The sequence below is a fragment of the Hydra vulgaris genome, chromosome 08 (assembly GCF_038396675.1).
Source record: "Hydra vulgaris chromosome 08, alternate assembly HydraT2T_AEP".
Taxonomy (NCBI): Eukaryota; Metazoa; Cnidaria; class Hydrozoa; order Anthoathecata; family Hydridae; genus Hydra; species Hydra vulgaris.
Window position 1 is genome coordinate 58,570,001 of NC_088927.1, and position 14,658 is coordinate 58,584,658.

General features: G+C 24.0%; 1 protein-coding gene across 2 annotated transcripts in view; it reads right to left on the reverse strand.

The window, feature by feature from the left end:
- Positions 1-14,658, reverse strand: part of LOC100211953 (intraflagellar transport protein 70A) — a 54,737-nt gene that overhangs the window by 11,801 nt on the left and 28,278 nt on the right. Inside the window, exons 10-20 of one of the 2 annotated variants that reach the window (XM_065804019.1) lie at positions 12,110-12,168; positions 11,032-11,101; positions 10,645-10,757; positions 7,792-7,840; positions 6,152-6,192; positions 5,943-6,008; positions 5,678-5,731; positions 1,403-1,468; positions 1,214-1,290; positions 627-696; positions 414-491 (exon numbers count right to left, since the gene is read on the reverse strand). In XM_065804019.1, coding sequence (XP_065660091.1) covers positions 414-491; positions 627-696; positions 1,214-1,290; positions 1,403-1,468; positions 5,678-5,731; positions 5,943-6,008; positions 6,152-6,192; positions 7,792-7,840; positions 10,645-10,757; positions 11,032-11,101; positions 12,110-12,168 — 743 coding nt within the window. Of the gene's footprint in view, positions 1-413; positions 492-626; positions 697-1,213; positions 1,291-1,402; positions 1,469-5,677; positions 5,732-5,942; positions 6,009-6,151; positions 6,193-7,791; positions 7,841-10,644; positions 10,758-11,027; positions 11,102-12,109; positions 12,169-14,658 lie in introns of both variants that reach the window. The other variant, XM_065804020.1, reaches the window with a different exon arrangement.

Sequence of the window (14,658 nt, forward strand, 5' to 3'; positions counted from 1 at the left end):
AGATCTTGTTAATAGTCATAATGTGTTCAGAGCTCATGTGCAAAGAATTAACTTAATTAGATAATACCTAATATATTTAAACTCATATTTAAGTTAATTGAAGAAAATATAAACATGAAAATGTTTGTAAATAAGTATTTACAATACATGATAATAGGTAGCTACAATACATTTTTAAGTATTTAAACCTTTACAAGTATTTAAACCTTTATAAACCTTTATAAGTATTTAAATATTATCTTTAAAAAAATAAATCTAAAAAAACAATACAATTTTTTTTTGTTTATTTAACTAAAACTTGCAAATAAGCAAAAAAAGTCATATTGACATTTTATGTGTAATTATTGTATTATTGTAATTATTGTAATTATTGTAATTATTAAAAACCTGCAAAAATAATAACTATTGAAAACCTGCATAAATAGAACGTGAGCAACATTCAGTTTCCAAACTTCATTTTCATTGCAAAATTCAACTGATTTTCGAAAGATCTACATAAACATATCTAATTAGTTTTTAAAAATTATTTACTAGAATATTTGTATGTTTGTATAAAAAATTTCATAAACTTTTGTTTGTTTTTAATAAAAACAAATACAAAAATAATATAAAAACAAACACAAAACCTTCTCTACTGCAAGATAGTTTTCACGATCCCAATAAATTTTAGCTTGCGCCATAAGTACAGAAATATACCTTAACAAAAATTTAAAATAATTTTTAATTTCACAATAAAATCACTGGTAATCAGAGTTTTTATTTTTGCAATAAGTTATATTTTCTATTTGTTAACTTTTTAAAATCAAAGTCATTGTTAGCTTGAAAGCTGCAATTACAAATTTAAGAAATATGTATAAAAAAAAAAAATTAAAATATAACAATTCATTTATACAAATATTGAGAAAAAAAAGTTATTAGTTTATATCAAATATTTTAAAATGAAATATTGAATTTAGTTATTTAATATTAAAAAAAAAAATTCTATAATATAATTACATATTTAAAAAATGCTTAATGCATCAACGCAAACAAGACCTGTTAATGATAACTAAAGTTAATAGTTTAGATAATTTACTTTAATGATTACTTCCAGTTGTTATGAGTTCAATTTAATTGAAATTAAAATTGAAGATTATTTAGGATTTTAATTTTTTATTGGATTTTCTCATACAGGTCTAATATTTATTTTATAGAAAATTTCAATGATTCTTACCTCTCAAGACATTCATCATAATCATTGACAGCTTTCTTTACAGCTTCTTCATTATTGTTTTGACGAGCCTCTTGTACCTGTATTGAAAAATATTTCTTATTAACCAGATATTTTAAAATGAAACCATGTTATATAAAATACCAGTTGTTAAGTAATAAAACCAGGTTTTATATAAAAAAAGCTACAAACCTGTTTTGTTAACTTTCTCAAAGTGTCAGTATGGTGAACTGCAATTTCATCAAACTTCCGAAACCCCTGAAATGATAAATTTTAAGAATGAAATCAATCAAATTTATGTATCAGTCAAAAATCTAAATACCAAATAAATCTTGATACTTATTCTGTCCAGAAAACTATCATATATATATATATATATATATATATATATATATATATATATATATATATATATATATATATATATATATATATATATATATATATATATATATATATATATATATATATATATATATATATATATATATATATATATATATATATATATAAATATCATAGATTTTCCTAATTCTGAACAAAATCGTACTTATAGCTGAGTAACTCTGCTTGCTTTTTGAATTTCAAATTAATTTATTTAAATAAATAAACTGGAACCTAAACTGAATCATATTGAACCTAAACTGAATCATAACTGAAACATATTAAGCAACAAGTATATTTATTATAGAAATATTGTTAATTTTTGAATTTAAAAAGTAAAGTTTTTGTTTGTAGGAATTAGGAACACGTGTTCCTAATTCCTAACATACATATCAAATTCCAAAAAGTAGCATTCAATTTAAAAAAGTAAATAATTTACACTAGCGTAGACCTCTAGCTTAGTGTTAGGTAAAAAGATTTTAAAAATTACTTTTATTTTAATGTAAGGGTATAACATTGTGTTGGTACAGAGTGTGCATTGTCTATTCATTAGATCCTGTTTCCATTATTTTTTTGTGATCAGTTAAAAAAAAAAAACATTCACAGCCACTGTCTGTTTCTGTCAGTTAACCGTTGTTAACCAGAAGAAATCTCAGTTATTAGTATCAGGTTGGTTGCAGCCTTGGCGAATGCTCCCCCATTAATCAAATAGGAAGCTTGTAGTGCTTTTTGATCATATAGCTATGCAGTTTTATCCCTTACCCAGTTGTATTTTTATATGGCAGTAATTCTAAGTCTGAAACATTGTTCAGTAACCCCTTCATTTTGCTCACTGAAAATTATTATTTTATAACCTTTTATTATTATAATCACACCATTATTCTTTGCCATTAAATAGTATTGAAGTTAGTTTTTATTAAACAGCATTGCAGCAATATATCTGTATTTATCTATTATCTGTAAATTATCAAATCTGTACAGTACAGCTACGGTTGCTCCAAATGAATACTAATTCATTTGGAGGTGGCAACCCTAGCTGTACAGTACAAATTTGATAATTTTTAAAAAACTATAATGAAAAAGTTGTTGTATTCAAAAAATATTGCTTTAAAACGTCAAGCTATAAAAATTAAAACTATTAAAAGTTATTCACACTCCTTGCACACAAATTCAATTGTTTCATGATAATTAATAATACAAGGAATACATGATCAGTTAGTACACTTTTCACATGCAACCCATTTGCTGCTTGTAGCTTAGTCCTAAAGGCTTCTGCAGGAAATACAAAGCTGATTGATATGGTAGGGATTACAGCTGGCGACAGGAAGACACTCAATATTATGACAAGTAGACATCTTTGTTGTTTTGTTATATTTCTGAGACCGTTTTTCGGGGTTTTTTAAGTTTTAAAAACGTTTTTTTCTTCTTTTTTTTAAACATTTCTTCTTTGAGAATTGCTGAGTCCATTTTTTTTTTCTCTAATAACTTTTCTGGCTTCTTTTTCATCTAGTTTTCTTTTTTTAGCAGCTTGTGTTGCTTTGTTCTGAGCCATTGCAGATTGTTCAGTCATGTTATATCTTGTTGTTCTTTTAATTATTGTTCCCCTTTCTTTACTAATGGAAAGAGGCTTTAATCTACCTCTAAGCACACTGAGCACTGATTTATTAATATTAAAAGATGCTTGTTTAACGGCATTTTTGATGCTATATAATTCTTTGAGCAATACATCTTTTGTTGAAAGTCTGTTCATAGAGTTTTTTGAATTTATTTTATTAGTTTTTTTGAGTGAAACTTGTGAATTGGTAAACTTTCCAGAAAAACCGTTATCCATTTTGTCATTTGTTACATCTTGAAAAATAATGCTGATTGAAGTTTTATTTGGAGTTATTTTTGAATGATGAGTGGAAATATGCCTGTATTTTCAAAACCACTATTTCTAACCAAGTAAACTTCTACAATTCACTTCCATTCCGCCTTTACTGTTTTAAAAACTCCAACATCTAGTGGTTGCAAAAAACGACTTGTGTGAGCTGGCAATCAGAATAAAATTATGTTGTTTGATTCAGATAAACTTTTTAATTCAAAATTAATGTGAGGTGCATGGCCGTCTAAAAATAGAATTTTAGATCCTTGAAGTTTGTTTGTGTGAACTAAAAAAATTGAACAAAAGCATTTTATAAAATCTTCGCTTTCCATCCACCTGATTTGCTGGTAGAATAATAAACATCAGAAGCACCACCTTGAACCGAAGCTTTCATCAAATTTCGACCTTTGTAAACAACTTGATGAGGTAGGAAATTTGCAAAAGCATTGCAATAGGTTAAAATTGTAGTCATGTTTTTTATTTGTTTGGATTTTTTATTCCTTTTCGACTTGGCTGAACCAATCATCAATGATTGCTGGTTGCTAAGACACCGCTCTTACAGTTTGCAAGCTAGTAGCCTTTCTTTCACAAATATTTTTTGCATATTTTTTTATGAAACTATTGTACCACTTTTGAGTAGGTTTACCGGTCTTGAATAAATAAGTTTGTTTAGACTCCTTCAAATAGTTTTCAACCACAATTAAAATATCATTTCTTTTTGAGCTGAAGCCAATGTCACTCATAAACTGTACAAGTTCAATTATAAGCCTCTCCATTACTTGGCTCATTGCTCTGGGCCTACCAACACCAGCAGCTCTAGTTTTTCCTTTTAATCTGCAAAAAATAGTTGTTTTAGGAATGTTATAACATAAAGCAGCGTCTGAGTATGATATCTTTTATCTGAATATACTGAATATGATATTGGTAGCCTCAATATAGAGTTTAATTTTTCTTTTGCAATCTTCATTTTTTTAAAACTTTGACATTTTTTTTAAATTAACAAATGTTAAGATAAACAAGACGTTTATAAATTCAATAAAAAAGTTAAAAGCATAAAAAAGTTAAAAGTTTTTTAAGTTAATGTCATTAAAATATTGTTAAATATTGTTTTTCAACTTTTGCAAAAAAAAAAGGCATTCCAAAATCTGTTCAGATTTTGGGAAATGTTTTAATTATGCAGAAAAGTACTGTTTTTATATATTTTAATATCTTACAAAATATTGCTAATTTTTGAATTTTTTTTTCAGATAAATAATCATCATCAAATTCTACATTGAAAAGTATGCAATTTAAATTGTCTTTTTTTTAAGTCAGTTTTATATTGTTGGTTTTTCAAGGTTTTAAAAAGTGTTTTGCTTTCAATTAAAAAATTTCATGGTATCAATATATATTTTGAAAATATTTTTTCATATTCTCATTACCCTAGTCTTTCAATTTATTAATCAGTTCTCCTTTTGAAAATCCCATATTAATCAGTTCTCCTTTTAAAAATCCCATAATTCTCCTTTTAAAAATCCCATAAAAGATGTAACAATAAATGAACTAAAGCTGTTTAGAATTAGGGACTGTTCGGAATTAGGGAAACCTATGGTATATATATATATATATATATATATATATATATATATATATATATATATATATATATATATATATATATATATATATATATATATATATATATATATATATATATATATGTATATATATATATATATATATATATATATATATATATATATATATATATATATATATATATATATATATATAACATTTATAATATAAGGATTTAAATAAAAATAACAGGTTTTATTTAAATTTTAAAAATCAAAATGCATTTTAATAGCATTATGGTAACTTTAAATATAAAATAATAAGATAACAATAAAAAATCACATACTAACATATAATTTAAGTACAACAATTATATAACAGTAGGAAATTACTTTATAGCAACACAAAGTAGCACATAACTAATACAAAATTAATCTCACACTTATGTTACAACAATTACTATAACAATAGTCCACAAGTATAACAATTACAGGTGTTAAAATTACTGTATAACAATTAGAAATAAAACATAAATAACATTTTTACAGAACAAAAATGATATAACAACGCACAATTGCAGTCTAACAACAATTCCACATTGCACAATTACATATAAAGAGGTCACAGCAAACATAATTTGATTAATATATTAAAAAGAAAACCTCTTCTGGAGAACTTTGTTGTGTTATTATTGCATCCAAAAAGTCAAACAAGTACTATAAACAATAAAAAAGTTATTTAAAAAAATTCACAAAAAATTTTTACACACCTTTTCTCTATCGCACATAAACAGCAAGAGTTAAGTATTTAGTTGTTCATTAAGCAATCTCTCCATACTAATGTATCAAAATACTTCTAACAAATTAAAATGGATTGAACAACTTGTGAACAAAATGAATGTTACTATATCAAAAAAAAATTATGTACCGGTTGCATATACTTGTAAGTTAAATGTGAATTTTCTGCAAGAACATCTGCTGCTAAGTCATAGTACTAGCATAAACAGAAAATAAGTATGAAAATGCATTTTTTTACCATTACATGTTGTAATAACTTTATATTATTTCTTTGAAAATAGTTATTTTATAAAATTTCAAATTATCATTTTCAATAAAATAAAAAATGAATAAAATTACTTGATATTTGCAATATAAAAGAAGAAGATTTCCAAAAGTTGCTAAAAATGAAACAAGTTTATATACATGCATATACACGCCTTGTTATGAGATTTCGCTGCGTAACGAAAACGCGTAACGCATTTCTAAGTAACTCAACTCAGCAAATATTTTTTTAGAAGTTATATTGCGCCACTAGCGTCTTCTCAAGTACTGCATTGTAATTAAAGTTATATTATTAACGCGTTAAAAATCATACAGTTTTTTTTTTCTCAGTATAACAAAAGTTACAAATAAAATATAAGTTCCTATTTGAAAAATCATTTTTATTTTTTTTTTCAAATATAAACTAAATTTTATTTTGAAAAAATTATTTTTTTTATAAAACTTAAAATAAAATTTGTTTATTTTTTTATAGATTTACAGTTGGTTTTTGGTTATTTTATTAACTGTTTATAAATTTTTTCTTATTTATTTTGTGAACTCTTTTTATTAATTTTTTTAAACAATAAAGAGTTTTCTTTTTATTATTTATCAGTTACCGATAACATATTCGTGATCATAATTTATTTTCATAAATTAAACAAACGTCGTTTAAACTTTACGTTATTGAATTAACAATAAACAAAATATCTTATTAACAAAATATTTACATCAAAATAAATTGTCCATTTTTTAAACTATTATGACAAAAAATAATTTTTATATTTAAAAGGAATTTATATATTTAATTCCTTAAGATAAAACTTAAAGCGCTTTATTTTTTTTAACTAATTTTTAACAACAACAAAAAAAATTATTAAGCAAATTGTTCCTTTAACAAAAAATTTATTAGTTTACAAAAGCGGTTAAATGCTTTTTTACTTACGACTTTATTTCTTCTGAATAAACGTTAACGACATCAAAGGATAATTTAAATATTCTAGAAGATAAAAGTTTTTGCGTAGCGCTAAACTGCTGAACGCGTAGGCAAATCGCCTTTTCGCAGGCAAAATGCGATAATAAACTGCAATGCCTTTTTGAAAGCACAATTATTCCAAAAAAAAAGTAAAAAAGAATTGAAATACAAATATGATTAAACTAACTGTTTAGTTTCTTAAACCATTTTCTTGTAAAAATGCCATTATGAAAAAATAAATTAATAATATTCATTAGCATCAGATAGCATGAGCAAAAACCAAAAGTTCTTGAAAAAGTTGTGTAGAGCAGCTCGCATGGCTCGCCATGTTTGTTTTAGGAGAGCATCTGTCTGCTCTCGCATTTATTTACTCTGACCAAAGTGTGTGTATGTATATATATATATATATATATATATATATAAATTAGTAAAAACACTTATCTATTTTTTATCTTTAACATAATGTTTCACCATCAGTAGGTTCATCAGGAAGAATCTTCCTGATGAAAGTTTTTTCCTGATGAACCTACTGATGGTGAAACATTATGTTGAAGATAAAAGATAAATAAGTGTTTTTACTAATTTATTATTGCTCTGTTCTTTAAGAACATTGAGCACTCTATTTGTAGAATACACTGATAGAGTGTATTCTACAAATAGAGTGAATACACTATATCAGTGTATTCTACAAATAGAAAATAAGCAAAGCCTGACACACACATGCAAACAGTATCGTATAAACTTATTAACTAAAAGAACTCACCAGGAGGAAAAGGATTTTGCTGAAGTAAAAATTGCATCTTCTCAAAACCCTGTAAAAAATAAAAAAAACAGTCAGAGTGCAAAACATCATGAATTCACATATTTAGCAAAATTTTTAATTTTTTGTTTTTCTAGCTGATTAAAATGGTCATTTTGGATTAGTTGGTAAAAAAAAAGCCAAAAAAATTTTTTTTTCTCCACTCAAAAAAACCCCCTTATTTAAATTTTTTTTTTAATTCTTTGGGAATTACTTAACAAAAAAATTTTTATTTTTAAATTTTCATGCATTTCTTGAAAAGATAATAAGAAAAAGTAATTTTTGGGCAATGGCTCACCTTGTGTCTATCAGAGATCGCTAGTAATTTATGAAACGAGGCTTAAAATGTTGCAACGGTGCTAGCAAGGGAGTTAAAAAGCTGTTTTTACATAAATAATTTTTGTTTTATTTTTCATGGCCAAAAAACTGCAAAAATTAATTTAAAAGATAAAAATGAGAAATTTTTTTGTCTCTTTTATTTCTTCTTGAGAATTACAAAAAATTATTTTATAATTTTTATAGATTTTAGGAAGAAATACACAAAAAAGTAATTTATGGATATGGTATGCTTTGTGGCTATCAGTGACCGTTAAAAATTTTTAATAAATTTAAGGTGTAAATTGATCTGTGCCAATGTCAAAATAGCAGTGTTTTTCTAGGCGTGATGATTATGTGAGGTGTGATGATACTTGTTGCAATTTGAAAAATTCAACTCAGTTTTGTTTATTAGTTGCCGCCATTTATATGATTGAATCACCCAAGCGCACTATACTTTCATCATGAGCCATAACTATTTGTGCATTTTGAATGTCAGGAATGCTCTAAAAGTATTCAGAAGTGGTTGTTTTCAAAAACCAATAGTTTTTTATATTGTCAGCAAAATGATTGACTAATGTTTTTCTATAAGCTACAATGTCTTTTCTTGCATGCCCTTTAACAAATGGACTTAGTTAATCAATCAAAAAAATCCCGAACTTGAGAGTAAGTTTTGAATTGCTTTATAGCTTTCACTATATTGTGACCTTTTGTCTTCTTCTGGTTCAATTTCTAACATGAAAGAGTCTATTGGTTTTGACTCTTCTAAAAATGCATCAACTTCTTTTTGAAAGAAATGGATGCTAAATTTACTGTTTTCCTAAGTAACTTTGATGATAAAATTGTAAAATACTCTTTTAAATTTAAATTATTTCTAAATACAGAACTGCAATGGTATTTACCTTGATTGTCAGGGAATATAGAATCCCTTCTCCATTAATCAATTTAAAACAGTGCTTCTGTGCAGTTGGATAAGTAATGTTCCTAAACTTGACATGATTCAACTTATTTCGATTTGTTTGAACTTAGCTAATGTAATAGCCATAAAAATTGTGAGACTAAATAATCGTTCCATTTTAAATCCCTAATTTATTTCTCGCATACCAATTTAAACATATCAAAATAAAATTTGCCAAAATCCTTAACATTGTTTTCTTCTTTTTCCTATTCAAAAATGTCTCTGTAACTTTAAAAAAAATACTTTTAAGCTATTGACCCTATTTTCTGAACTCTAGTTGAGTAAGACGCTTTATTTTCATTTTATTAAGTTGTCCTGTTAACTAAGTTGTCCTGTTAACTAAGTTGTCCAGTTAGTTTTCACATTCAGTAACTGTTAACCTACTAAAAGAACAGCTTGCTTTTTGCAAGACTTTTTGTAGACTATGCGGATTGAAGTAGCAAATGGCTTAGAATTCTGAACTTGTTTTTTCCAATTCATGTGTCTTGTAACATTTTTTTGACCCAAGTTAAATTGAACATGAAACGTTTTGCATTTGGCTGACTTTTTATCTGTGCCATTTACAAACCATTTTTCAAACCATTGATCACTCAGCTATTCTTTACTGAACTAAGAACTAAATTGTTACTTAACATTTTTATATTTTTTATTTATTTCAAAAAAAGAGAATGAAAATTCAATATGGTTCAAAAAAAACTTTTAAAATTTTAAAATGCTGCAGCTATTTCGACACAAAAAAGTACCTAATAAATTCCTTTAAATTATTTATGATGGTATTTAGAAAAACACTGCTATTTTGACATTGGCACAGATCAATTTACACTTTAAATTTATTGAAAATATTTAGCGGTCACTGATAGCCACAAAGCATACCATATCCATAAATTACTTTTTTGTGTATTTCTTCCTAAAATCTATAAAAAATTAACTTTATTCTGGTCATTAATTTATAGTATAAGCAAAACCATTATAAATAATATAAAGGAATTTATTAGGTACTTTTTTGTGTCGAAATGGCTGCAGCATTTTAAGATTTTTAAAGTTTTTTTTTCCTAAAATCTATAAAAAATTGCTTATACTATAAATTAATGACCAGAATAAAGTTAATTTTTTCTATAACCATTAAATATTTATTAAATATTTATTAAGTTTTACAATCTTTAAAGATTAAATAAAACATTAAAATAAAAAAGCACAAAAAGAAAAAATAATTTTCCCTGATTTTTAACTAAATCTTATTTCCCTAATTTTCCCTGATTTTTAACTAAATCAATCTTATTTCCCTAATTTTTCCTGATTTTGTGTAAATTTACCCGATTTTCTTGATTTGGTAAATCAATCCTGCTTTACAATCAGTATCATCAGATTAAATGTTCGATGAGATTTCAATTACATATTTAACGAAATACCAAATAATTAATAACATATTTAAAACAATTTTTTTTTTAGTTTTAACGCAATAAAAATATAGTTAAGTGCATAATAAATTTAAACTTAATTATAAAATTGATTAATATTTTTATTTATATAATATTTTAATGAACCTCTGTTGGTTTTTCTTCAACATTCATTAAAGCTTGATTGTGTAATGAAACTGGATCAAGTTCTGTATCTGAGCGTGGTGGCATGTCTGTGAGAGCTTCTTTTGCAGCACTAACTTAAAAAAAAATTTTTAAATTATAAATTACAAGTATTAATAATTAACATTATTACTATAATTACAATTATTCTCATTTTTATTTATTTTAAATGGTAACAATTGTAATAATAATGATTATATACAAAACTGTTAATTTCATTCTAAAAAGGCATTAGTGAAACAAATGTTGAAAATCAAACTATGCACCGAACCAAACAAAAAAGTGGTATCTTGACTTATACAGTGCATTAAGGTCTTTACAATGATATGATATTACTATGAAAACACTTACAGTTTTTAAGCTGGTATTCAATGGCAGCTTTCAAATTAAATGCTTCAATAAGGGCTGTGTCATGTAAGACCTAAATTTAAATTGAATGAACACAAAAATACAAAATAAATAAGTGAAATATAAACAATATAATATAAATATTATAAATAAGTTAGTATTATGATAACAATATAATATAATATAATATAAATAAGTTAGTATTATGGTAAACAATCTATTAATTTTCTGTTTCTATTAATTGGTCGTACTTATTAGTCACATAAAAAAATTTTCTGAAAATTCTAAATAAACGTAAGATTTGATTTTGAAAAGCAGCTATCTTATTTTAAGTAGCATTTGTCTTATTTTCAATAACATAGTTATATTTATCAATAATAATACAATAACTAATAATAAGCAATAATAATTAAGAAAAACATAATTAACAATGTAGTAAAACATAATAATAATAATTAACAATAACAATGTAGTAAAACCTAATAATAATAATTATAATAATAAAATAATAATAAAAATAATAATAACAACAATAATCTTAATATCCCGACAATATTCGTGACGTTTTGCCGCGTAGTGAACTTTGACATTTTGCCGCATGGTAATATCTACTATGATATAAAAACATTAAACATTACTGTTACTTACAATGTAAAATCTAAAATTTTTAAAAACATTTAATAATTAGATTTTACATAGTTTAAAAACTTGTAATAACTAGCTGAATAGCAAAGTTTTTTAATGCTGTTAAAAAACCAGCAGTAAAATGAAAAATATACAATTAAATTAAATTAGTTAACTGGACAAAATAAACACTTGCTATGCTAATATATATATATATATATATATATATATATATATATATATATATATATATATATATATATATATATATATATATATATATATATATATGTATATATATATATATATAAATACATACGCACTATATATACTTATAGTATATATAGTGCGTATATATATATATATATATATATATATATATATATATATATATATATATATATACACACATATATATATACACATATATATGTATACTGTAGGATTAGGTTGATACCTTCGTATTGCCAACACTTCTCACTTCAATTCCTTCTGTCATCATCCCAACACTAAGCTCTTATGTAAATATATATATATAAAAAAAGAAATTAAATTATATAATAATTTATAAAATAAATATTAAATTTAATATTACAACATTAAAACATTACAGACAGCCTTAAAACCATGTAATTATATTACATAGTTTTATGGGTGCCTGATGGTAAAGTCTCTCCAAGTCGATAGTAGCTTATAGTTTCCAATAGCACCAAAATGTACAATATTAAATACTACCAGTGGCATGTTGATTGTATTTTGATATTTTAATTAACTATTAACTATTTTCTTTATATTCTAAAAATAATATTACACTAATAATACAAAGTTATAACAATAGTTTTATATAAAAAATGAAATGAGGTTTAAACTTGCATTATCCTTCAAATTGTTTTAAGTATAATTATTATCTAACTCAGATGAAAATTTTTATTTATTTTTTACTCTACTGTTTACAAGTTTTTTATTAAAAATGGAGTAACTTTCAAAACAAGTTTTTATGATCCGCTTAGTAATTAAATGCTAATTTCTAAAATGAAGTTAAAAGGTCTGTAATGAGTTTATTTAACTGATCGTTTCATATCCTTTGTAAATTTTGGAAAATTAGTTAACCTCCTTGCTCTTTATGTTTTTAACTTGCAGATAAGTTTTGTTGGTCTTTTTCGTATAATTTCTACAACTTTAACTCCACCTTTTATGTATGGACACCAGACAGCCACTGCATATTCCAAGTCTCATCAAGGCTAGATACAATTGCCTTGATACAACTCTAGAATCTTCTTTTGAAAGTTTTTCTTGATAATTTAAAAAAACAGTTTGCTTTATTAGTAATTATCTCAATATGTTTTTTTAATTTCAAGTCATTTGACCGGTGATACATCTGAATCTTTTTTCTTTTTAGATGTCTCTATTTCATGGGTGTAATTTGTAGCTATAACTTTAGTCTTTTCTAAATTCATCAACATAAACTTTTCCTTGTTGAAAAGCCGTGTTTTAGCCCAATTAGATATTCTATTATTAGCTTTTTTAAATTCAGATGATCTGGTATTTTATTTTTGATATTTATCAAAAAACTATAACTAAATTGCATTAAGTCTGAGAAAAATAGTTTGTACTTGTACTTACTTAATTTTTCCACTTTTTGATTTGTATTAATAAGCAATATAAGTACACTCTTTCTGTAGAAGAATTTTTCAAATATCCAATCAATAATTGTAATAAAGTAAAAGATTTTATTTTATGACTATATGACCTTATTTATGTTACAGAGGATGAATCTTGGATCAATAAAGCAGTTGCTTTCTGACTGAATTGTGAAAATTATAAATGTTGGTGATCAAATCATTTGACATTTCAATAGTCAACCTATTTGCATGTTGATACAGATATGATAGCTGAAAGTTTCAATAAAGTTATGTTTGATACTGTTTTAAAATAAAAAATTTGATATTTTTCTTTACTAATCACATATATATATATATATATATATATATATATATATATATATATATATATATATATATATATATATATATATATACATATATAAATATATCTATATCTATATCTATATCTATATATATATATATATATATATATATATATATATATATATATATATATATATATATATATATATATATATATATATACATATATAAATATATCTATATCTATATCTATATATATATATATATATATATATATATATATATATATATATATATATATATATATATATATATATATATATATATATATATATATATATATATATATATTAGGGTACTTGCTTTTGAGGAAATTTTTGAATTTCAATTACCTACCCCTTGAAATATAGGAAAATTGGTGTTAAAACTAACCGTGGAAAAAAATTATCCTGTTTGGACCACTATTTTGCCTCCCCAGACCTCTTTTAATAAAAAAAAATGGTCAAAAGATGACTATATTCGGAAGGCTTGGGGGAGGTAATATTATCAAAATTTTAAATTGATTTTTTCTTATAAGACAGGTATTGATGTATTTATCAAATAAAAAGGGTAGTTAAGGCAAAAAATATAAAATATGAATATGAAAACAGTATTTAACACAATAAAACTTTGTGTTAAAAAAATGCAAAAAAATTAATTATTTTACCGCAAATTATAAGAATGATGAAATACTTTGTTTTACACTTTTATTTTGTTTTTGATTAACTTCTTTTTCTTTATTATTTTATTATACTTGTATGGCCATAAGAATTTTACTTGTTTAGATTAAAATAAATAAAATGAAATACTTATTGCCATATCGAAGTTTTGCTGCATATATAGAGAGAATTTTATGAAAATAGAGAGGTTTATGAATTTTTAGTTTTCATGAATTTACAGGTATGTTTAAACTCTTTTTCTTTCTAATTTTATTTTTGAAAGTATAGTAGTATTTATTTTTGAAAGTACTATTTTGTTTATACATTTATGCAGGTTTTATGACTGTATTTTAGGTTTTATGATGAACATTAAAGAAAAT